The 26,868-nt window shown below is 42.8% G+C and overlaps 1 protein-coding gene across 3 annotated transcripts in view; it reads left to right on the top strand.

Moving 5' to 3' along the window:
- The window catches only part of LOC124003931 (metabotropic glutamate receptor 4-like), a 310,526-nt gene extending 283,920 nt beyond the window's left edge, over positions 1–26,606 (top strand). Inside the window, exons 10-11 of one of the 3 annotated variants that reach the window (XM_046312584.1) lie at positions 21,368–21,614; positions 23,710–26,606. In XM_046312584.1, coding sequence (XP_046168540.1) covers positions 21,368–21,614; positions 23,710–23,759 — 297 coding nt within the window. In that variant the 3' untranslated portion in view covers positions 23,760–26,606. Of the gene's footprint in view, positions 1–21,367; positions 21,627–23,709 lie in introns of those variants that run through there. The other 2 variants (XM_046312583.1, XR_006833296.1) reach the window with 2 other exon arrangements.
- Positions 26,607–26,868: the final 262 nt, after the last annotated feature.

The raw sequence follows: 26,868 nt of genomic DNA, 5'->3' as shown, positions 1-26,868 counted from the left end.
ACATGACTAATAGCTAGTACATGACTAATAGCGTGTACATGACTAATAGCTAGTACATTACTAATAGCGTGTACATGACTAATAGCGGGTACATTACTAATAGCTTGTACATGATTAATAGCTTGTACATGACTAATAGCGGGTACATTACTAATAGCTTGTACATGACTAATAGCTTGTACATGACTAATTGTTTGTACATGACTAATAGCTTGTACATGACTAATTGTTTGTACATGACTAATAGCTTGTACATGACTAATAGCTTGTACATGACTAATTGTTTGTACATGACTAATAGCTTGTACATGACTAATTGTTTGTACATGACTAATAGCTTGTACACGACTAATAGCTTGTACATGATGAATAGCTTGTACATGATTAATAGCATGTACATGATTAATAGCTTGTACATGACTCATAGCTTGTACAAGACTAATAGCTTGTACACGACTAATAGCTTGTACATAACTAATAGCTTGTACATGATTAATAGCTTGTACATGACTAATAGTTTGTACATGATTAATAGTTTGTACATGACTAATAGTTTGTACATGACTAATAGTTTGTACATGATTAATAGTTTGTACATGACTAATAGTTTGTACATGATTAATAGTTTGTACATGACTAATAGCTAGTACATGACTAATAGCGTGTACATGAACATCCTGAATCACTAATAGCTAGTACATTACTAATAGCGTGTACATGACTAATAGCGGGTACATTACTAATAGCTTGTACATGATTAATAGCTTGTACATGATTAATAGTTTGTACATGACTAATAGTTTGTACATGATTAATAGCTAGTACATTACTAATAGCGTGTACATGACTAATAGCGGGTACATTACTAATAGCTTGTACATGATTAATAGCTTGTACATGATTAATAGCTTGTACATGACTAATAGCTTGTACATGATTAATAGCTTGTACATGATTAATAGCTTTCCTTAACAATAGCTTGTACATGATTAATGGCGTGTACATGACTAATAGCTTGTACACGACTAAAAGCTTGTACATGATTAATAGCTTGTACATGACTAATAGCTTGTACAAGACTAATAGCTTGTACACCACTAATAGCTTGTACATTTTTATTTTATTTTATTTCACCTTTATTTAACCAGGTAGGCTTGTTGAGAACAGGTTCTCATTTGCAACTGCGACCTGGCCAAGATAAAGCATAGCAGTGTGAACAGACAACACAGAGTTACACATGGAGTAAACAATTAACAAGTCAATAACACAGAGAAAAAAGGGGAGTCTATATACAATGTGTGCAAAAGGCATGAGGAGGTAGGCGAATAATTACAATATTGCAGATTAACACTGAAGTGATAAATGATCATGTACAGGTAGAGATATTGGTGTGCAAAAGAGCAGAAAAGTAAATAAATAAAAACTGTGGGGATGAGGTAGGGAAAATGGGTGTGCTATTTACCAATAGATTATGTACAGCTGCAGTGATCGGTTAGCTGCTCAGCTAGCTGATGTTTGAAGTTGGTGAGGGAGATAAAAGTCTCCAACTTCAGCGATTTTTGCAATTCGTTCCAGTCACAGGCAGCAGAGTACTGGAACGAAAGGCGGCGAATGAGGTGTTGGCTTTAGGGATGATCAATGAGATACACCTGCTGGAGCGCGTGACGGATGGGTGTTGCCATCGTGACCAGTGAGCTGAGATAAGGCGGAGCTTTGCCTAGCATGGCCTTGTAGATGACCTGAAGCCAGTGGGTCTGGCGACGAATATGTAGCGAGGGCCAGCCGACTAGAGCATACAAGTCGCAGTGGTGGGTAATATAAGGTGCTTTAGTGACAAAACGGATGGCACTGTGATAAACTGCATCCAGTTTGCTGAGTAGAGTGTAGGAAGCAATTTTGTAGATGACGTCGCCGAAGTCGAGGATCGGTAGGATAGTCAGTTTTACTAGGGTAAGCTTGGCAGCGTGAGTGAAGGAGGCTTTGTTGCGGAATAGAAAGCCGATTCTTGATTTGATTTTCGTTTGGAGATGTTTGATATGGGTCTGGAAGGAGAGTTTGCAGTCTAGCCAGAAACCTAGGTACTTATAGGTGTCCACATATTCAAGGTCGGAGCCATCCAGTGTGGTGATGGTAGTCGGGCATGCGGGTTCAGGCAGCGATCGGTTGAAAAGCATGCATTTGGTTTTACTAGCGTTTAAGAGCAGTTGGAGGCCACGGAAGGAGTGTTGTATGGCATTGAAGCTCGATTGGAGGTTAGATAGCACAGTGTCCAACGACGGGCCGAAAGTGTATACAATGGTGTCGTCTGCGTAGAGGTGGATCAGGGAATCGCCCGCAGCAAGAGCAACATCATTGATATATACAGAGAAAAGAGTCGGCCCGAGAATTGAACCCTGTGGCACCCCCATAGAGACTGCCAGGGGACCGGACAACATGCCCTCCGATTTGACACACTGAACTCTGTCTGCAAAGTAATTGGTGAACCAGGCAAGGCAGTCATCCGAAAAACTGAGGCTACTGAGTCTGCCGATAAGAATATGGTGATTGACAGAGTCGAAAGCCTTGGCAAGGTCGATGAAGACGGCTGCACAGTACTGTCTTTTATCGATGGCGGTTATGATGTCGTTTAGTACCTTGAGTGTGGCTGAGGTGCACCCGTGACCGGCTCGGAAACCGGATTGCATAGCGGAGAAGGTACGGTGGGATTCGAGATGGTCAGTCACCTGTTTGTTGACTTGGCTTTTGAAGACCTTAGATAGGCAGGGCAGGATGGATATAGGTCTGTAACAGTTTGGGTCCAGGGTGTCACCCCCTTTGAAAAGGGGGATGACTGCGGCAGCTTTCCAGTCCTTGGGGATCTCAGACGATATGAAAGAGAGGTTGAACAGGCTGGTTATAGGGGTTGTGACAATGGCGGCGGATAGTTTCAGAAATAGAGGGTCCAGATTGTCAAGCCCAGCTGATTTATACGGGTCCAGGTTTTGCAGCTCTTTCAGAACATCTGCTATCTGGATTTGGGTAAAGGAGAACCTGGAGAGGCTTGGGCGAGGAGCTGCGGGGGGGCCGGGGCTGTTGGCCGAGGTAGGAGTAGCCAGGCAGAAGGCATGGCCAGCCGTTGAGAAATGCTTGTTGAAGTTTTCGATAATCATGGATTTGTCGGTGGTGACCGTGTTCCCTAGCCTCAGTGCAGTGGGCAGCTGGGAGGAGGTGCTCTTGTTCTCCATGGACTTCACAGTGTCCCAGAACTTTTTGGAGTTGGAGCTACAGGATGCAAACTTCTGCCTGAAGAAGCTGGCCTTAGCTTTCCTGACTGACTGCGTGTATTGGTTCCTGACTTCCCTGAACAGTTGCATATCGCGGGGACTGTTCGATGCTATTGCAGTCCGCCGCAGGATGTTTTTGTGCTGGTCGAGGGCAGTCAGGTCTGGAGTGAACCAAGGGCTGTATCTGTTCTTAGTTCTGCATTTTTAACTTGTACATGACTAATAGCTTGTACATGATTAATAGCTTGTACATGACTAATAGCTTGTACATGACTAATTGTTTGTACATGACTAATAGCTTGTACACGACTAATAGCTTGTACATGATTAATAGCTTGTACATGACTAATAGTTTGTACATGATTAATAGCTTGTACATGACTAATAGTTTGTACATGACTAATAGTTTGTACATGATTAATAGTTTGTACATGATTAATAGTTTGTACATGATTAATAGTTTGTACATGACTAATAGTTTGTACATGACTAATAGTTTGTACATGACTAATAGTTTGTACACGATTAATAGCTTGTACATGATTAATAGTTTGTACATGACTAATAGTTTGTACATGATTAATTGCTTGTACATGACTTGTACATGATTGATAGCTTATCCCGATTAATAGATTGTACATGACTTGTACATGATTGAATATCACTTTTTCACTACGTGCGACATTCTTCTATTCTTCTGCAGTGCTTTACTGTGCATTTCATTATGACCATCGCCAGTTAGATGCATTCAGTCATAGTGTGAGAATGTCCATAGAGATACCTGTGTTAACGGGATTAAGCCTTTACTGAGATCGATTAATTGTGTGTAACTCCTGCTATCAGTATGATCTGCTGTTAACACACTGCAGACTCATCTGAAGAACAGACTGTTGTTAAGACACTGCACCATGTCTAATGACCGAAAATAGCTTTTAGAAATCAGAACAGCTATTACTCACCATGATCTGGACGAAGAATTTCTCTATGTCCAGTTCAATAGGCAGGTAGCCTAGTGGCGGCAGGTAGCCTAGTGGTTTGAGCATTGGACTAGTAAACAAAAGGTTGCAAGATTGAATCCCCGAGCTGATAAGGTAAAAATCTGTCATTCTGCCCCTGAACAAGGCAGTTGACCCACTGTTCCTAGGCCGTCATTGAAAATAAGAAATTGTTCTTAAATGAATAGTCAAATAAATGTTAAAAAAGAGAGATTTAAGAGAGGGATTTACTCCAGACACCCAAACAGGCCGTCAGCCCCTGTGAGGATCCACTGATGAGTGGCTATTCTGCCTTTGCCAATTGGTACCCTTGGCCAACGTACAATCGCTGGATAATGAATTGGACGAACTAAAAGCATGTATATCCTACCAACGGGACATAAAAACTGTAATATCTTATGTTTCACCGAGTCGTAACTGAACAACGACATTAATAACATACAGCTGTTGGGTTATACACTGTATAGGCAGGATAGAACAAGGGGTGGCGGTCTATGTATATTTGTAAAAAAAAACAGCCGGTGCACGATATCTAAGGAAGCCTCAAGGTTTTGCTCGCCTGAGGTAGAGTATCTCATGATAAGTCATAGACCACACTAATTACCTAGGGTGTTTTCATCTGTATTTTTCGTAGCTGTCTCATACCACCACACACCGATGCTGGCACTAAGACCTCAGTCAAGGAGCTGTATACCGCCATAAGCAAACTGGAAAACGCTCATCCAGAGGTGGCGCTCCTAGTGGCTGGGGACTTTATTGCAGGGAAACTTAAACCCGTTTTACCTCATTTCTACCAGCATGTTAAATGTGCAACCAGAGGGAAAAAAACTCTAGACCACCTTTTCTTTACACACAGGGATGCGTACTAAACTCTCCCTCGCCCTCCATTTGGCAAATCTGACCATAAATCCATCCTCCTGATTCCTGCTAGCAAGCTCAAATTTAAGCAGGAAGCACTATTGACTCGGTCAATAAAAAAGTGGTCAGATGAAGCAGATGCTAAGCTACAGGACTGTTTTGCTAGCACAGACCGGGATTATTCCGATGGCACTGAGGAGTACACCACATACATACCTCAACCAGAAGCCAAGGATTACAGGCAACATCCGCACTGAGCTAAAGGGTAGAGCTGCCGCTTCAAGGAGCGGGTCTCTAACCCGGAAGCCTATAAGATATCCCGATATAACCGCCAACGAACCATCAAACAGACAGAGTCAATACAGGAGTAAGATCAAATCTTACTGCACCGGCTCTGACGCTCGTCGAATGTGGCAGGGCTAACAAATTTTTACAGACAACAAAGGGAAGCACAGCCGAGAGCTGCCCAGTGACACGAGCCTACCAGATGTCCTAAATTACTTCCATGCTCGCTTCGAGGCAAGTAACACTGAAACATGCATGAGAGCATCAGCTGTTGCGGACAACTGTGTGATCACGCTCTTCATAGCCAATGTGAGTAAGACGTTTAAACAGGTCAACATTCACAAGGCCACAGGGCCAAACGGATCTTCACGACGTGTACTCTGAGCATGTGCTGACCTACTGGCAAGTGACTTAACTGACATTTTCAATCTCTCCCTGTCTGAGTCTGTATTACCAACATGTTTCAAGCAGACCATCATAGTCCCTGTGCCCAAGAACACTAAGGTAACCTGCCAAAATGACTACCGACCCATAGCATTCACGGACTGTATCCATGAAGTGCTTTGAAAGGCCTGTCACATCAACACCATTATCCCAGAAACCCTAGAAACCCTAGAACCTCCTCCCAGCTGCCCACTGCTCTGAGGCTAGGAAAGACTGACACCACCGATAAATCCTCTATAATTGAGGATTTATCTCCACAGCACCCCGCCAAAGCCCGCACCATTTCTCCTTTACCCAAATCCAGATAGCTGATGTTCTGAAAGAGCTGCAAAATCTGGACCCCTACAAATCAGCCGGGCTAGACAATCTGGACCCCCTCTTTCTAAAATGATCTGATGAATTGTTGCAACCCCTATTACTAGCCTGTTCAACCTCTCTTTCGTATCGTCTGAGATTCCCAAAGATTTGAAAGCTGCCGCGGTCATCCCCCTCTTCAAAGGGGGTGACACTCTAGACCCAAACTGCTACAGACCTATATCTATCCTACCCTGTATTTCTAATTTCTTCGAAAGCCAAGTTAACAAACAGATTACTGACCATTTCGAATCCCACCATACCTTCTCCGCTATGCAATCTGGTTTCAGAGCTGGTCATGGGTGCACCTCAGCCACGCTCAAGGTTCTAAACGGTTCATAACCGCTATCGATAAGAGACATTACTGTGCAGCCGTATTTATTGACCTGGCCAAGGCTTTCTACTCTGTCAATCACAACATTCTTATTGTCAGTCTCGACAGCTCCTTGGTTTCTCAAATGATTGCCTCGCCTGGTTTACCAACTACTTCTCTGATAGAGTTCAGTGTGTCAAATCGGAGGGCCTGTTGTCCGGACCTCTGACAGTCTCTATGGGTGTGCTACAGGGTTCAATTCTCAGGCCGACTCTCCCACCTCTACGCAGACGACACCATTCTGTATACTTCTGGCCCCTCCTTGGACACTGTGTTAACTAACCTCCAGGCGAGCTTCAATGCCCTACAACTCTCCTTCCGTGGCCTCCAACTGCTCTTAAACGCAAGTAAAACTAAATGCATACTATTCAATCGATGACTGCCCCCACCTGCTTGCACGTCCAGCATCACTAATCTGGACAACTACAAATACCTGGGTGTCTGGTTAGACTGTAAACTCCTTCCAGACTCACATTAAGCATCACCAGTCCAAAATTAAATCTAGAATCGGCTTCCTTTATCACAACAAAGCATCCTTCACTCATGCTGCCAAACATACGCTCGTAAAACTGACCATCCTACCGATCCTCGACTTTGGTGATGTCATCTATGAAATAGCCTCCAACACTCTACTCAACAAACTGGATGCAGTCTATCACAGTGCCATCCGTTTTGTCACCAAAGCCCCATACTCTACCCACCATTGCGACCTGTCCGCTTTCGTTGGTTGGCCCTTGCTTCATACTCGTTGCCAAACCCACTGGCTACAGGTTATCTACACATCTCTGCTAGGTAAAGCCTCACCTTATCTCAGCTCACTAGTCACCATAGCAGCACCCACTCGTTGCATGCGCTCCAGCAGGTATATCTCACTGGTCACCCCCAAAGCCAATTCCTCCTTTGATCGTCTTTCCTTCCAGTTCTCAGCTGCCCATGACTGGAACGAATTGCAAAAATCTCTGAAGCTGGAGACTCACATCTCCCTCACTAGCTTTAAGCACCAGCTGTCAGAACAGCTTACAGATCCCTGCACCTGTACATAGCCCATCTGTAAACAGCCCATCTAGCTACCTACCTCATCCCCATACTGGTATTTATTTATTTTGCTCCTTTGCACCCCAGTATCTCTACCTGCACATTCATCTTCTGCTGATCTACCATTCCAGTGTTTAATTGCTATATTGTAATTACTTCGCCACCATGGCCTATTTATTTCCTTAACTTACCTCATTCTTTTATTTTGTTCTACTGTATTATCGACTGTATGTTTTGTTTATTCCATGTGTAACTCTGTGTTGTTGTATGTGTTGTATGTGTCGAATTGCTACGCTTTATCTTGGCCAGGTTGCAATTGCAAAGGAGAACTTGTTCTCAACTAACCTACCTGGTTAAGAGCGAGTCAGTTAGGTACATACAGGACCTGAGGCTGGACCTGAGGCTGGGGCTGACAGGTAAACAAAATGAGATACCATGTTATTTAAACAGTCCAGGGGGCATCCACTGTGTAGCTGAGTGATCATAGGGTCAAGAGAGCAGCAATAGGTGAGTCAGGGTGCCGTTCGGTAGTCACTACTACACTGTCACGCCCTGACCATAGAGAGCTTTTTTTTTCTCTATGTTGGTTAGGTCGGGGTGTGATTACGGGTGGGTTATCCAGGTAATTATTTTTGTATGTTGGCCTGGTATGATTCCCAATCAGAGGCAGCGGTTTATCGTTGTCTCTGATTGAGGATCATATTTATGTAGCCATTTCCCCATTGTGCTTTGTGGGATCTTGTCTATGTATAGTTGCCTGCGAGCACTACCTGAGCTTCACGTTTCGTTTTGCATTTTCTTGTTTTCTCTGAGTTTCACTACCTCATCTTGTCCGCTGCATCTTGTCCACTCATTATAACGATCGTGACAAAAGATCCCAGCACAAACGGACCAAGTAGCGTGGCCAGGAGGAGCAGACATCCTGGACATGGGAGGGTATCTTGGACGGTAAGGGATCCTGAACATGGGAGGAGATCCTGGCTGGAAAGGATCGCCTTCCATGGGAGCAGACGGAGGCAGCGAGGGAACAACAACGATGACACAAAGTGGGTATCTGTCCAAGGATAGGTTGTGCCAGCTCAGCGCGCCTGGTCTCCAGTGCAATCAGAGACAACGATAAACAGCTGCCTCCGGTAACAGTTCCCAGTCCAGAGCTTCCGGCGACAGTTCCCAGTCCATAGCTTCCGGTGATGTTTCACAGTCCGGAACCTCCAACGACGGACTACAGTCCGGAACCTCCTGAGACGGTCTACAGCCCGGAACCTCCTGAGATGGTCTACAGTCCGGAACCTCCTCTATTGAGTCAGGTTTTGCTGCCGGAGTCTGCACCTTTGGGCGGGGGGGTACTGTCGGGGGACACAGCATTCAGAAAAGCTAGTGGGCCGGGGCTAGTAGATGGTTCTTCAGCGACATCGTAACAGAATAGCCAGATGAGACCACATCGGGAGATCACGTCCGCAGTCCAGTCGTGATGGATAGGCGGGGCTCCGTGTCGACACTAAAAGGTCCAGGCCAGTTGGCAAAGGAGGTATTGTAGCCCTAGAATTAGCTGGTATATGGGCCATGCTCGATGCTAGCTCAAGGCTAGCTGGTGCTAGCTTCGGGACAGGGGTATTAGCTAACAATTGCCAGCTAGCTAGCTGCAATGATCCGGTGTAATGATCCAGAGCGCAGGTGTCCGGTGATATGGTAGAGAGAAGCAGTCCGATATGCTCTCGGTTGATATCGCGCTGTGCAGACTGGCAGGTGTTGTCCGAGCTAAGGCTGGCTGATGACGGGGAAAAAGGTAAAGACTGCTAGCCGTGGCGAACAAAGACTAGTAGCTAGTTAGCTGGCTAGCTCTTGATGGAAGTTCCAGTTATAAGGAAAAAAAAATTGCAGATCCGTACCACATTGGGTGAGGCGGGTTGCAGGAAAGTATATTTAGTTCGTAGAATGAAAGTGAGATTAATATATACATATATATAGACTGGCTATAAAAAGATATAAAAAGACTGGCTATTTACACAGGATAAGACACGGGATAAGACAATGACAGATACACACATCCTACTGCAACGCCATCTTGGATTTCCATCACTAAGCTAAGAACACTGGAACTCAACACCTCCTTCTGCAACTGGATCCTGGACTTCCTGACGGTTCGTCCCCAGGTGGTATTTATAAAATATATATTTTTAGCCGTTATTTTACCAGGTAAGTTGGCTGAGAATACGTTCTCATTTACAGCAACGACCTGGAGAATAGTTACAGGGGAGAGGAGGGGGATGAATGATCCAATTGTAAACTGGGGATTATTAGGTGACCGTGATGGTTTGAGGGCCAGATTGGGAATTTAGCCAGGACACCGGGGTTAACACCCCTACTCTTACGATAAGTACCATGGGATCTTTAATGAGCTCAGAGAGTCAGGACACCCGTCTAACGTCCCATCCGAAAGACAGCACTCTACACAGGGCACTGCCCTGGAGCATTGGGATATGTTTTAGACCAGAGTAAAGAGTGCCTCCTACTGGCCCTCCAACACCACTTCCATCCAGGGACTGACCAGGACCAACCCTCCCTAGCTTCAGAAGCAAGCCAGCATTGGTATGCAGGGTGGTATGCTGCTGGTAAGGGTAGGTAACAACACATCTGCCACACTGATCTTCAAAACGGGGGCCCCTCAGGGATGCGTGCTCAGTCCCCTTCTATACTCCCTGTTCACTCATGACTGCATGGCCAGGCACGATTCCAACACCATCATTAAGTTTGCTGATGACACAACAGTGGTAGGCCTGATCACCAACAATGATGAGGCAGCATATATGGAGGAGGTCAGAGACCTGGCCGTATGGTGCCAGGACAACAACCTCTCCCTCAACGTGATCAAGACTAAGGATATGATTGTGGACTATAGGAAGAGGAGGACTGAGCATGCCCCCTTTCTCATCGACAGGGCAGTAGTGGAGCAGGTTGGGAGTTTCAAGTTCCTTGGTGTCCACTTCACCAACAAACTAACATGGTCCAAGCACATCAAGACAGCACTACAATACCTTTTCCCCCTCAGGAGACTGAAAAGATTTGGCATGGGTCCTCAGATCCTCAAAACGTTCTACAGTTTCTCCATCGAGAGCATCCTGACTGGTTGCATCACAGCCTGGTATGGCAACTGTTTGGCCTCCGACCGCAAGACACTACAGAGGCTACTCTCTGTTATCTCTGCATGAGTCACTTTAATAGCTCTTCCTACTGTATATATATATTACGTCAATTACCTAGGAAAATCGGTGCCCCTGCACATTGCCTCTGTACCGATACCCCCTTGTATATAGCCTCGCTTATGTTATTTTACTACTGCTCTTTAATTATTTGTTACTTAAAATAAATAAATAAATGTATGCATTGTTGGTTAAAGGCTTACAAGTAAGCATTTCACTGTAAGGTCTACACCGGTTTTATTCGGCACATGTGACAAGTAAGATTTGATTTGATTTGAAGAGCAGAAGGACACCTGCGGGGCTTAAAAGGGAAAACAACTATTACAAGAAGAGTATTCAGTGTTTTCTTAGTCTCTCTTAAATCCTGTCTGATCTCATCATATTATGGTTATAACAATACAAAAATACTAGAGCACACTGAGCATAAGGATCAGTTTAAAGATGTATTTAATAAGAACAAGATAAACTAACACCAACTGCAAAAGCTCCAAATGAATATCTGATTTGATCTGAACACGCTTTATCTCTTGTAATCAGTAGCAAACAGCGATGGATATCAATAACTACTGTCTTCCAGCTGTCTTCTGCCTTGAAAGATAAAAGAGAATAGTGAAATAGAAGAGATACTTGATGTCAGCTTTTTCCTAAACAAGGTAATCCATTAGCTAGTGTGTCTTTGAATCACTAAACAGGACAGTGGAAGAGAAAATACCTTAAATGTGATGGTAAAGCATTTATTTTATCCCCCTTTACAATCCCTCAGATCCCCAGCCCTGCTAATTCAATTTGAAGACTTGAACACGTTATCTTATAGAGGTTTTAGATAGGAGGTGGCTTTTCTTATCACAATTATATTAGACATTCATTCATTAGTATTTCCCTCAAAAAAGTGCAGACGCTTTTGGGGAGAGATAGCGTAACTGTTATTCATTAGGAGGAGGAGAGATATCATTGCCAGGAGGCCAAAGCTCTGCTAGGTGAGAGAGAAAACACAGTGGCATGATGGAACGGAGACATGGTCTCTTATACTGCTGTCTGCTTTCCTTTAAACTGTATTACTGGAGCTACATAGTATTATAGTATTATACACGTGCTCACACAGGAAACTTTGCCTGTGGTGTAAAGACACCTTCACAGAATCTCAAGGAGATGTAATATTCATTTTTGAATTATTATGTTATTAGTCAGCAGTTCTTAAATACGATCTTTTGTGCTATAATATGCAGGATGTGGCATCCACAATCAATAATACTGGGCTGCAGCACACACAAACTGCCTGATTTTCAAATCAATGACAATAATGCCATGGCAGATTCTTTGCACTGTTACATAAACCATGTTCCTTTATAAGAAATTAACATGTCAAAACAAAATAACCTGATAATCATCAAGAGTGACAGATGCAACAAAGCCTTGCGGCTGGAGATTATATGTATTTTAGAGCAAATGAAATGCTGTTGATTGACCACATATGTTCCCACCACCAGTTTACAGCGAGCCTCCCTCATCTGGCACTCCAAACACACTCATTCATCTGTCATCGTGTGTCAGGAGAAATGTTAAAAATGCCATGGGAGTCCTACTCTATCATTCAAATGAAGACATCTGGCCTAGCTATAGTGTGTGTTCATGGAACATGATGCTGGATATGGATGTCGATGTGGCACTGCTTCACCTGGAGAGGTGCTGTAAATCAGAGGCTGTCTGTCAGGTAGGGGGAGTGGGAGGCTGTCTGTCAGGTAGGGGGAGTGGGAGGCTGTCTGTCAGGTAGGGGGAGTCAGAGGCTGTCTGTCAGGTAGGGGAGTCAGAGGCTGTCTGTCAGGTAGGGGGAGTGGGAGTCTGTCTGTCAGGTAGGGGAGTCAGAGGCTGTCTGTCAGGTAGGGGGAGTCAGAGGCTGTCTGTCAGGTAGGGTGGAGACAGAGGCTGTCTGTCAGGTAGAGGGAGTGGGAGGCTGTCTGTCAGGTAGGGGGAGTGGGAGGCTGTCTGTCAGGTAGGGGGAGTCAGAGGCTGTCTGTCAGGTAGGGGGAGTGGGAGGCTGTCTGTCAGGTAGGGGAGTCAGAGGCTGTCTGTCAGGTAGGGGGAGTCAGAGGCTGTCTGTCAGGTAGGGGGAGTGGGAGTCTGTCTGTCAGGTAGGGGGAGTCAGAGGCTGTCTGTCAGGTAGGGGAGTCAGAGGCTGTCTGTCAGGTAGGGTGGAGACAGAGGCTGTCTGTCAGGTAGAGGGAGTGGGAGGCTGTCTGTCAGGTAGGGGGAGTGGGAGGCTGTCTGTCAGGTAGGGGAGTCAGAGGCTGTCTGTCAGGTAGGGTGAGTGGGAGGCTGTCTGTCAGGTAGGGGGAGTGTGAGGCTGTCTGTCAGGTAGGGGGAGTGGGAGGCTGTCTGTCAGGTAGGGGGAGTCAGAGGCTGTCTGTCAGGTAGGGGGAGTGGGAGGCTGTCTGTCAGGTAGGGTGGTGTCAGAGGCTGTCTGTCAGGTAGGGGGAGTGGGAGGCTGTCTGCCCGGTAGGGGGACTGGGAGGAGTGGGAGAGGCACTCTACCATGGAGTCCAAAGAGAAGGTGTCTCTCCTCATAATGGCAGTACCAGTGTGTGGGTAAAATCACTGTGGATGCCAAGCCAGGGAAAAAATGGCTAATTACATCCCATGTCAAATCAAATTAAATCAAACTTTATTTGTCACATGCGCCAAACACAACAAGTGTAGACCTTACTGTGAAATGCTTACTTATGAGCCCTTAACCAACAGTGCAGTTCAAGAAAAATTAAGAAAATATTAACCAAATAAACTAAAGTACAAAATCAGAAAAAACAAAATAAAATAACAATAACAAGGCTATATACAGGGGGTACCGGTACGTCAGTGTGTGGGGGTACAGGTTAGTTGAGGTAATTTATACATGTAGGTAGGGGTGAAGTGACTATTTGTAGACAATAAACAGCGAGTAGCAGCAGTGTACAAATCAAATGGAGGTGAGAATGTTGAAATAGTAGATATACAAAATGTGTTGTGATAATTGCGTTGTTTGCTCTATAACCTGTTAGTTCATATGCCTTGCCACCGTGATATATAGCCCTAAGGCTGAGACAATATGAAGACACAATGGCAGAATACACATTTGTTTCATCGCAAAACCAGAGAGAAACATCTGTCCAGTGAAGTCCACAAAGCATATTACATGTAACAAACATGACCAACAGCATGGACAATCAAGTTAATGCTTTTGACATTTTCTGACTACTTTTAGAAAAACATGTTGCCTCACCCTCAACACTAATGCCATCCTCCTCTATTTCATTTTGCCAGAACTGTCTATGACACTGTGATACAGTACACACTTTAAATTTTTGTTGACCTGTGCTACCTGGCAAAAATGCTTGCTTGCTAGCCTAACTTCTTTTCATGGGAAACGATAAGCCAGTTAGTTAACATTAGCCTACTACATCTAGCTACATATTGAACTTCCATCCTCTTCGGCCAGGGGCACAATGTATGCATTTATGGTAATAAATTCATTATAATCATTGGCCAGTATGGAGAATTTAGTAAAACAACAAGTCCAAATCCCTATCTCTGTCCATGGCTAATTTAGGAAAGGGACCATTTTAGCTAGCTAGCCTCTCTAGGCTAGGGGGCGGTATTTTCACGTCCAGATGAAAAGTGTGCCCAAAGTAAACTGCCTGCTACTCAGGTCCAGAAGATCTGGATAGAAAACACTCTGAAGTGTCTAAAATGTTGAATGATGTCTGTGAGTTTAACATAACTTATTTGGCATTCGAAACCCCAAGGACAAACCATCCAGGATTTTTTTGTTGTTGTTGAGGTCACTCTCTTTTCAATGGGTTTTCTATGTGGATCTAGATTTCAAAGGCACTTGCTTGCAGTTCATATCGCTTCCACTGGATGTCAACAGCCTTTAGAAGTTGGTTGATGTTTTTCCTTCGAGAAATGAAGAAGTAGGGCTGTTCAAAACCAACAGAAGAAGCTCTTCAAAGGTAAGGCATGAATTATATAATTATTTCTGAGTTTTGTGTCGCACCTGGCAGGATGAAATATGATTGTCTGTGTTTGTTTGATGGGGTGCTGTCCTCAGATAATCGCATGGTTTGCTTTCGCCGTAAAGCATTTTTGAAATCTGACACCGTGGCTGGATTAACAAGAAGTTAAGCTTTATTTTGACATATTGCATGTGTATTTTTAAGAATGTTAAATATTTACCATTCTGTAGTTTGAATGTGGCGCCCTGCACTTTCACTGGATGTTGGTCAGGTGGGACGGTAGAGTCCCATCTAGCCTAGAGAGGCTAGCTAGTAACCGGAGGACAACAACACAACAAGGTGCAACTATTAATTTTTTTTTGTCAATGATGTTTGGATTGATGTGATGTAATTGTTGTGAGGCCAAATCCAAGCTAGCTTCCGTTTTTGGTGCGCCAGGACCATTCATAGTTGACCGCACTTAGTTTAGCTCAACACTGATTGGCTTCCCTTGCATTCAATGCTACAGGCGGCAAGACTATCATACTCTTTTTGACCAGACAGCATCAGATAGATGGGCTCTATGTATGGAGACTCCGGTAGGAGATACATTCAGCCTCTTGCGGAGTGAAGGGAAATGATGAAACACAGAGAAACAAAGGATAATTTACTATACAATATGTTTTTACATTTTTTTATTGGTCAAATTTTTTTGTGATACATGTCTTCCCTTGGCACCCATAAATACACGGTGAGTGGTGAGTGGTTCTGTCCATCTCTTTTATGTTATGTATTTTTCATTATTCTGTTGACATTGTTTTTTGTTGTTGTCTCTGGGCTGCTAAGAGAGAAGGTTAGTTCAACAGAATCAGATAACACGCTGTGATGTTATGTGTCCATATACTGTTACACAGGGTCAGACACAGTTCTCACCACGCCACCTGCAGAAAGAGAGCGATAGACAGAGCAATCAGACAGAGCACTCTGCTTTGGGTTGTTGTTGGTTTTTCATAGATAAACAACATTAGTCATTGAGCAGCTGTCCCAGAAGCCCATTAGAACATAATGAGGATCAATGGGACAGCGCTCAGATGCCTGGATAAGATCTAAGATTTCACAGTGGTTTCATCAGCTACAAGATGCAAGCCCTTTGTTTGTGAAGATGTTGACCTGTGCATTCCTAGCGGGAGAGTAGGGGATAGGACAAGAAGCTAATCAAGGCCAAAACATTGCAGTCTCTTTGTAAATCACGTTCTCCAGCAACAGCACATTAGTGTCCCTGAGGGCAATAAACTGTTATTGGCTTAATTAGACAATAATCACAGTTAGTTCTGATACAATAAGATATGACTGCACTGTATGTTCCCATGCTACTCTAAGTAACCATGCGAGGCTATGAAATCCCTCGACGACTAAAATATAGAAATTACATTGAAATTAATAATATCCTGTCATTTTGAATGTGCCATACTGTACTATGAATAAAACCATAGAACCAGCATTTTCTCATTTTCTTCATCAGTCTTCAGAACTAGCATGTTATCCATCCTGCTAAAGAAATACAGGTCTGTAGAAGTCATATGTTCTATGTGTGCAGGTCTTCCAATAGCACTGTTCCAATATGGAAGTTCATAGATTGTTCAAGCACATTCCTCGTCGACACTCAGTCTCAGTTTTTTTATGGTTCTCTCTTTCACTCATTAGTGTTACAGTGTGGTGTCTGTTTGAGGCATGCATCGGCTCGGGCCTGCACTGTCGATGACGCAGTTATGGGAGGTGTGTGCACCTATACCATCCTACCTCTGTATGCTGCTCTGAACGTGCTGAGGCAGGGGCAGATTAAGAAGAAGTATAGGCTAATGATCCAGTTGGTCTACTGAGCCAAGTCACAGTCGGAATATTGATTTTATCTGGTTTTGCTCTGATTTACACTCACAGTCCGATGGTGGACAGTTGATTTTAGGCTTATTCAACAAAACTAAAATGTCAAACCATAATCCAAATATTCAGATTCTACAGTGATCAGATTCTAATATTTAGCTCTGCATTATAAACTAGTTTATAAGAGCAATAAGGCACCTCAGGAGTTTATGGTATATGGCCAATATACCATGGCTAACGATTGTATACAGGCACTCCGCGTTGCGTCGTGCGAGGAATCAAATCAAATCAGATTTTATTTTATTTGTCACATACGCCAAATATAACATCGGTAGACCTTAATGTGAAATGCTTACTTACAAGCCCTTAAACAACAATACAGTTCAAGAAATAGAGTTAAGAAAATATTTACTAAAGTAAATAAAAAAGGAACACATTAAAATTACATAACAATAACGAGGCTATATACAGGGGGTACCGGTGCCGAGTCAATGTGCCGGGGTACAGGTTAGTCAAGGTGGTTTGGGGTCAAGGGACTATGCATAGATAATTAGCAGTGAATAGCTGTTTTGCTTCATTTGAGGATGGCATGCATGGGATGGACATAGAAGTATTCCTGTCTTCAAAGTCAGCTACAGTTGACTCCATGTCTGATGAATGCAAACTGGGTGTAATTACAATGCAGTTTACTAGAGTAGCAGGAATTAGAGGTCAACTAGACGTGTTCCATATAGACCTGGTCGAATCCAGATCTGATCCGAGTCAATTATTTTACTACTTTATTATCCAGAACTGATAAAGTGCAAGGGAGAGGAGGGAGGGACGCACAGGTGGATCCGTGAAGATCTCTTGTAGAAAATTCCAGGTGAACAAAATTACACATTTATAACATCAGTGTTACATCAGCTGTTACAGAGTTATGAACCAGAGTTGTGAACCAGTATTGTGAACTAGGGTTATGAACCCTGGACCTATCACGTTTTAGGGAAGACCCAGAGGCAGACAGTGTTGAAGTAACAAAAGTGTATTAGCAGAACAGGGGCAGGCAAAACGACAAGTCAATGGCAGGCAGAGGTCAGTAATCCAGATCAGAGTCAAAAGGTACAGAACGGCAGGCAGTCTTAGGGTCAGGGAGGGCAGAGGTAAATGATCCGGGGCGGTGTGACAAGGTATAAAATGGCAGACAAGGCTCAGGGTCAGGGCAGGCAGAATGGTCAAAACTGGGAAAACTAGAAAACAGGAAGAAAAGTAAAAAACAGGAGCAAGGGGGAAAATTCTGGTAGGCTTGATAGACAAAATGTACTGGCAACAGACAAACAGAGAACACAGACATAAATACACTGGGGATAATTGGGAAGATACACGATACCTGGAGGGGGGTGGAGACAAGCACAGATCAGGGTGTGACAGAAGAAGAGTTATGAACCAGGGTTATAAGCCAGGGTTATGAGCCAAGGTTATGAACCAGGGTTATGACCCAGGGTAATGAACTAGGGTTATGAACCAGGGTTATAAACAAGGGTTTGAACCAGAATTATGAACCAGTCAAATACAATAAAGTGATCACATAAGTCAAATGATCATCAGTACTCAGTGACTTCACACAGTAGTAATCACATTGGATAATTCTAGACTTACAGATGTAAACTACTCAACCAAGCATTGTACTAACATGGTGTTAATATGGTGCTAAAATACAGTGGCTTCAGAAAGTTTTCATACTTATTCTACATTTTGTTGTGTTACAACCTGCATTCAAAATGGATTAAATATTTGTATTTACTCACGCACCCAATACCACATAATGACAAGGTGAAAACACATTTTTAGAGATCTTTGCAAATGTATTGATAATGAAATGCAGAAATATCAAATTTACATAAGTATTCACACCTCTAGGTCAATACATGTTAGAATCACCCTTGGCAGAGATTACAGCTGTTAGTCTTTCTGGTTCTCTAAGAGCTTTGCACACCTGGATTGTACAATATTTGCACATTATTCTTATTAAAAATCTTGAAGCTCAGTCAAATTGGTTGTTGATCATTGCTAGATCTTGCCATAGATTTTCAGAGTGTCTGCTGGAAAACAAACTGAACTTGGTTTTCCTTCAGGATTTTGCCTGTGTTTAGCCTATTCCGTTTATTTTTATCAACAGAAAAAACTCCCTAGTCCTTGCTGATGACAAGCAAACCCATAACATGATGCAGCCACCACCATGCCTGAAAATATGAGTGGTAGTCATGTGTTGTGTTGTATTTGCCCTGTTTTGCAGTTTTATTGTAGTGCCTTATTGCAAACAGGATGAATGTTCTAGGATATTTTTTATTCTGTTCAGGCAACCTTCTTTTCACCCTGTCTTTAGTTCAGTATTGTGGAGTAACTACAACGTTGTTGATCCATCCTCAGTTTTCTCCCATCACAGTCATTAAACTCTGTAACTATTTTAAAGTCACCATTGGCCTCATGGTGAAATCCATGAGCGGTTTCCTTCCTCTCCGGCAACTGATTTAGAAAGGAAGCCTGTATCTTTGTAGTGACTGGGTGTATTGATACCATCCAAAGTGTCATTAATATCGTAACCATGCTCAAAGGGATAGTCAATGTCTGTGAGAGACTCTACCACCGCTGGCTTCTGCTCATTCCACCCTGCATCCACCATCCCCTATGAGAGAGAATAACAACACAGACCCACTAGCAGAGGGTCACGTCTGGGGAAGGTACACTATGTTGATGAAACAACAGCAGGGTTTTCTGGGTTTAGATAGCTGGCTAGAGAGAAAGGTCTGATCAAACCGAGCAGATTTTTATTATAATGGTGATCTCTCAGTCAAATTCAATATTTACAGGTTAACACACTATTGGGATGTATGTTTGTTTTGGGTTGGGTCATACAGTATCGTGCTGTGGATTCACCTTGGTCTATACCATTTTATATCAGCCCAACCTTTAATTACTTTCCCCTGATCAGGTCGGGTGATCAGTATTTGTAACAATGTAGATATTACAATTCCTGCAAGCCTGTCCCTCCCCTTTAATGTTCTCAATAAGCTAGCCTAATTAACACAGCTCTGCTTAGCAAACACTTCAAGTGGAGTGAGTTAGACTGCTGATCAGCAAGGCCCTCCCCCGTGATTCACAATGTTCAGCCATGGATAAATATTTCATGAGGTTGTTTCCTTTGTATAGAGTACCATGTAGGGAGTCAAAATAGACTGGTGTTTTGAAATTGCTGTGAGTTCCATGTTAAAACTAGCACTGCAAAAAATGCAACAAAAGTATCTTGGTCTGATGCACTGTGGTGGTGGGGAGTAGGGTGGGGTCTTATGAAGAAAGTATGTTGATTTAATAAATAGTGTTATGGACTAGCCTTTGTGCTCTGCCCTCCTACCAACAAATTCACTTAAGTAATAATTGACTTGTCTAATGTGCATTGTAACTAATCATAGTGATACGCCACATACATGGTTTATATGTTCTAGTAAATGAGCTTCTTACACAATAACATTGGTGAGGAGCAAGGCTTTGACATGTATTCAATGATATCAGTTTTGTCCTTCACAAAACTTGTCCACCTCTTCATGAATGACATACGCCAAGGACAAACTGACAGAAGTATTTAAACCTCAGTAGTCAACAAGGCTTGACGTGAACATTAACATAGACAGTAAACCACTAGGGATGAACATTAACATCTACAGTAAACCACCAGAGATGAACATTAACATCGACAGTAAACCACCAGGGATGAACATTAACATCTACAGTAAACCACCAGGGATGAACATTTAACATCTACAGTAAACCACCAGGGATGAACATTAACATCTACAGTAAACCACCAGGGATGAACATTAACATCTACAGTAAACCACCAGGGATGAACATTAACATCTACAGTAAACCACCAGGGATGAACATTAACATCTACAGTAAACCACCAGGGATGAACATTAACATCTACAGTAAACCACCAGGGATGAACATTAACATCCAGTAAACCACTAGGGATGAACATTAACATCTACAGTAAACCACCAGGGATGAACATTAACATCATAAACCACCAGGGATGAACATTAACATCTACAGTAAACCACCAGGGATGAACATTAACATCTACAGTAAACCACCAGGGATGAACATTAACATCTACAGTAAACCACTAGGGATGAACATTAACATCTACAGTAAACCACCAGAGATGAACATTAACATCGACAGTAAACCACCAGGGATGAACATTAACATCTACAGTAAACCACCAGGGATGAACATTAACATCTACAGTAAACCACCAGGGATGAACATTAACATCTACAGTAAACCACCAGGGATGAACATTAACATCTACAGTAAACCACCAGGGATGAACATTAACATCTATAGTAAACCACCAGGGATGAACATTAACATCTACAGTAAACCACCAGGGATGAACATTAACATCTATAGGTAGCCACCAGGGATGAACATGTAGAATAGAGGCCTTCACGGGTCCAAAATGGCGGGGGTACTCGGGTACAGGTGGATCCGTGAAGACCTCTAGGAGTGTGGTAGTAGCTGTCAATACTTAGTGCTCTTTATTGCCTTTGGGCAGGGAATACAGCCAGCAGATTCCAGATGGCGGTTACATTAACCCTCACCACATCCTTACCCTTAAAATAATTTTGAGCCATATGTCTAACTCAATCTCCTTGACATTACTTTACAGATGTACATCCAGACCACCACTCTGACCATCTCCGTGAGTCTGAGTGCCTCTGTCTCTCTGGGGATGCTCTACTTGCCCAAGGTCTACGTGATCCTCAGGCGCCCAGAGCAGAACGTGCCCAAACGCACACGCAGCCTTAAGGCCATGGTCACTGCCACCACCATGTCCAACAAGTTCAACCCCAAGGCCAGCCTACGTCCCAATGGAGAGGCCAAGACTGAGCTGTCTGAGAGCTTGGAAACACAAGGTGAGTTAAAAGGTGAAGACCTACAGTATTTATGCTATATACTGTACATGCTAGAATTAGCTGAGTGGATCCTTGTGTTTGTGTTTAATGTTTCTAAGATTAATTTAGTCCTTCAGGTGCTGTAAATCACATAAATAATTTGGTCTAAGAGGTAGAAGGTAGAAGGCACAGTATCCAATTCATTATTTACAAGCCACCTCATGCCGTTGTTATTTTACACTTCAATGGATTTAGGAAATTGGCTGCCATTTCTTTCATTTTAAGTCTGTTTGTGAGTTGGGGGAGATCTTTAAACATTCCCTGATATGCTCAAATTCTCCACTGTGTGTAGGTCACAAAGAAGGGCATCAGTACTATTACATTAGCTACCTTATTACAATGGACCTATTGTGTTTCATTTAACGTATTAGATCCATTTAAATTCTTGTTATACACTGTCTACAACAACCATGTTTTATTTTCTCATTTCAATGCACTCAATGAGTTGATTCTCACAGATAAACACTTGTGCCCAATATGGTAATCAGGAATCTACGTTTCCTTTTTTCACTGTTTGGCTCAGATTTGTGGCACTGTTCAAAGTGTTCAAAGCCATGTGTAATTAATTGAGAGGCAAATGACTTTCCTTTCTGAACCAGCTGAAATTCTCGCTGTCTAAGTCCATCTCACTCTAATTTCAATAGCAATCAAAATGCTTGGTGGTTTCTGGGACGGACTCAGGCTTTATACATCTGTGGTAAATAATGACTTCAACCATTGACTCAGCAGAAATTACTCAGGAGATGGCCAAAAGAGTCACACACCTGACCGGCTTGCCTACCAGAGAAAAGAAAAGAGAGGTCTGAGTCAGTCTGTCAACAGAGATAGAATACCTATTTGTGGACAAATCTTAATGACGCACGCATATCAATGTGATTCAATGTTCCCTGAGACCTACCGTATTTTGGGGATTATTTAGCCCCTGCAATATTTCTTCCACAAATAACAAAACTACAGTGATGTGGGGATATTGTCCCCAAAAAAATACATTGTGGACAATATACTTGTGTTTATATAGAATGCAACATTGTAAATATTTGATAAAAAAATGTTTATAAGGATGCTGAGCATGGACATGCGTTACAGAACATCGACATATAGGTCGATATCCAAAAAAACAACAGCTACATTAAGCCACAGAGTAACACAATAAATGAGAAGAGTAAAGACAGAGATTCAATAACCAGCATCCAATCCTTGTCCTGGGCCATCTAGACCCATTCCGTATAGACCTGGTTGGATCCACATCCCATCTAAGTGGGGGGCTCCCGAGTGACGCAGCGGTCTAAGGCAGTGCATCTCAGTGCAAGCAGGCATCACTACAGACCCTGGTTTGATTCCAGGCTGTAACACAAATGGCCGTGATTGGGCGGCGCACAATTGACCCAGTGTCGCCCATGTTATGGTTTGGCCGGGGTCGGCCGTAAATAAGATTTTTTTCTTAACTGACTTGCCTAGTTAAATTAAGGTTTAAAGAAACAATGCACAGGTATTTAAATAAGCACCATTTTTCATTGTCAGGGTCATTGCCAGTGTGGACACAGCATGACGTAATTGAAAAATTCCTCTCTTCCTGACCAGCTGACATTAGTTGCAGGGACGGTAGGATTTAGAGGATCAGCCAAGGGAGGGAAACAACAGGATGGTCAAAGCCTTTATTACCCAGTAGACAGACAGGGGATAGGAGGTGGAGGTCTGGGGAGACAACTGGATGGTCGAAGCCTTATTACCCAGTAGACAGACAGGGGATAGGAGGTGGAGGTCTGGGGAGACAACTGGATGGTCAAAGCCTTATTACCCAGTAGACAGACAGGGGATAGGAGGTGGAGGTCTGGGGAGACAACTGGATGGTCGAAGCCTTATTACCCAGTAGACAGACAGGGGATAGGAGGTGGAGGTCTGGGGAGACAACTGGATGGTCGAAGCCTTATTACCCAGTAGACAGACAGGGGATAGGAGGTGAACACTACTTCTTTTGCCCAGTGTATACAGTACTGTAGTAACTGTGACGTACCGCTGGCCTTCTCTGTGTTGTTCGCTTCTTCTTCTCTTTCAGCTTTCGCCACAAAGCAGACATACATCAGCTACAGCAACCATGTCATCTAGGAGAGGAAGGCCGTCGTCGTTGTTCTGGATGGTCACCTCATGACGGGTGAAAATGTTCTTATGCACTGGAATGAAATGGGAAATAGAGTAAGAAAATGGACATGATGTGAGGATCACTAAAGGATTTCCCTGGGAATAGTCATAATAAAGGAAAGAGAGAAGACCACACAGAGATGCAGAGAGGGACCCTCAAGGGCCCAACAGAACAGATACAGTTGCATGGTGATGCTCCATCTTGTCGGCCATGACAGACAAGGCCAACACTTCCCCCCCTGGCAGAGACCGGAGAGGATATGATGCGGGATGAGGCTTCTCCTCCCTTCTCGATGTTTGCATTGCAGCTTTACTCTCTCTCTCTCTCTCTCTCTCTCTCTCTCTCTCTCTCTCTCTCTCTCTCTCTCTCTCTCTCTCTCTCTCTCTCTCTCTCTCTCTCTCTCTCTCTCTCTCTCTCTCTCTCTCTCTCTCTCTCTCTCTCTCTCTCTCTCTCTCTCTCTCTCTCTCTCTCTCTTTTCTTATCTTGAGCCGACCGGACTGACATGCAATCCAATTGAAAGAATCTGTTCAGGTGTATGCCATGCAAGGTTGTAGTCTGCCAGTATTCTCAACAGTAAGGGACATTGCTCTCAATGCTTCAGGAAGTTGCAGAGCCACCAGGATGAGAGTAATCAGTCTTTTATTTCAAGGAGGATTTTACGTTACGTAATTGTTTTGTTGTTGTCTTTTGAAAGGTATTCCAGTTTAAAAAGAAAATACTGGATGAAAGAAACCATTCCAACAATGCAGGATAATTGTACTCCATCATATTTTTGTTGTTTTTGCCTTACCTGTCTTCATTGAGTTGACCCAAAAAATTATAATGATGTTGACAAAAAAATAATATGGTCTTTACTGATTTTGAGCATGCCAGTTTGAACATCCTGTGTTGTGTTGTAAAAAAAATATTTGGAATGCGTTCAAACTCTGTTGCAGTGTCGTTTCTATTATATGTAAATTCCAAACTGGTGAAGGTCTGTGATCTTTGTTTCTTTGTGTGAGGTGAGGCCCTGATCTGTGTTACCAGCTAACCAAAGGCTGCCACTGTCCTCTGCCCACTTTGCCCATACTTTAATACTGTAACTCCAGACTAAAACAAAGAGTCTCTCAGTAAAAATAGAGAGGTGTCATGGTGGACTGAACACAGAGGTACAGAATGCCTCAAGATAAAAACGTAATATTCAAAATCTGTAAATTTAACTAAATATTAGCTCTTCACTCCACATACTGTTCTCATGGGCAATAACCTTTCATCTGGATAACAACACAAAACAAATTATAAGGCTAGAGAAATGTATTGACCAATATCACCAATACAATCAACAGCAAAACATGTTGGAGAGTAAGCATGAAGTACCAATCCCCAAAAGAATATGAGACTCCTTGATGGACACATACGATTTATGCTTTTCACCACTGGGAATGGTAAGTGTAGAAACCGACTTGCTAAAGTCGATAAACGATAAACTGGGCATACTTGAACGAGTCAGTAAAGATATAAAGCAATTGAAGGGGAGCTTCGAGATCAGTGACGAAAAAGCTGCGACACTGGAGAAAGAAACAAACAAGCTAAAAGGTACAGTCAATACAATTGAAACGGACGTTAAAGAACTTAAAAAGGAGAACCTGTTTCTCAGACAAGCCTTACTTGAAATACAGACTAGATCTATGAGAGCAAATCTGGTAAAAAGAGGGTGAAGATCCTGAAAGTGTGATGAAATAATTATGTCTTGAAGAGCTACAGATCCCAGGCGATACTGTTAACAAAATCAAACTCTAACGTGTACACCGTTTAGGACAGAGAGGACAGAGATATAAGCACCCAATCATTGACAAATTTGCATTCTTCCAAAATAAAATAAATGTTAAAAGCCTAGATGGAAGACTCACTCACTGGCACGAAAATAGGCATGAATGATCAGTTCCCAAAGGAAATTGCAGAACGGCGTAGTTTATCTCGTCGTCGATAAACTGAATATTGATAACCAATTGTTCCGAGTCACCAAGACTACTCCATGGCTATTCTAAATATTACAAAGTTCCCATAAAGGATTCCAATAACGGAACATCCAATACTATCCATGGTAGGGATTGTAATACATTTTTTGGGGAAAACTAGTCTCTCAGGCTGCAAGAGGCCCTATAGTGAGATACCATCGATGACCCCCATCCATTTCCAGCAGCTATCCTACCGGTCACACAAAGGTACAGCTAAGTTGTACAGATCCAAATCCATTAAATGGGGAGTAAAGTATCCCCAGGGGAGTATGCCACACAGGAGAGTCATGCACCCAAGATGATATCCATAATGGATAAAACAGTGGTTTTATGTGGTAAAACAGTAGACTAATTAATAAATAAATAAATAATCTCTGAGGAATGTGTCCTGGTTTGCAAAATGCTTCAGCGATATACTAGTATACTATGACCTCAAGCTACAGAAAGGAATCTACTCAAGACAAAATGCCAAAGGATCCAGTAGTCCTTTCAGCCGCCATCAGTTCTCTGAATAAATACATCAGAAGGGGTTGCTGTAAAACTGAAGTCCTTTAGTTTATTTTATTTTATATTGTGAGGTCATTTGTGATGTGAACTCAACGCTGCTTTTCCATTAACCTCTGTATTACTAAAATAATAAAATAACGTGAGTGCTGACCAAATGAAATGGCAAGTTAATGTACGTTATGAAATAGATTGATGATGTCCGCTTTTATGTCTTGACAAATCTAAAAAGGGAAAAATGTAAACAAAAAAAGAAACAGTGCCTGGCTATCTGACTACGTATTTGTAAAACCTATTGAAAAGTAATGAAGTGTGTGGAGCATGTCCATTTTTAAAAATACAAAATCACATTTCTAATAAAATTAAAATGACAAGCTTCTCTTCTTTCTTTCAAAATTGTTCTCTCTTACAGTATTGCATTTTTATGACCTAAAGTGTCAGTAGGTCGGAACGGGAAAACAGTAAATAAATAATTGAGTGTAAGCGTCAGTAGGTCAGAATGTGGAAACCGTAAAGTAATAATTGAGTGTAATGTGCAACATTTACCCGTTCTGTATGAGAGGAGGCCTTGCTC

Source organism: Oncorhynchus gorbuscha, linkage group LG18 (assembly GCF_021184085.1).
Source record: "Oncorhynchus gorbuscha isolate QuinsamMale2020 ecotype Even-year linkage group LG18, OgorEven_v1.0, whole genome shotgun sequence".
In the NCBI taxonomy this organism is placed as follows: Eukaryota; Metazoa; Chordata; class Actinopteri; order Salmoniformes; family Salmonidae; genus Oncorhynchus; species Oncorhynchus gorbuscha.
This window is presented reverse-complemented; position numbering and strand designations above follow the sequence as displayed.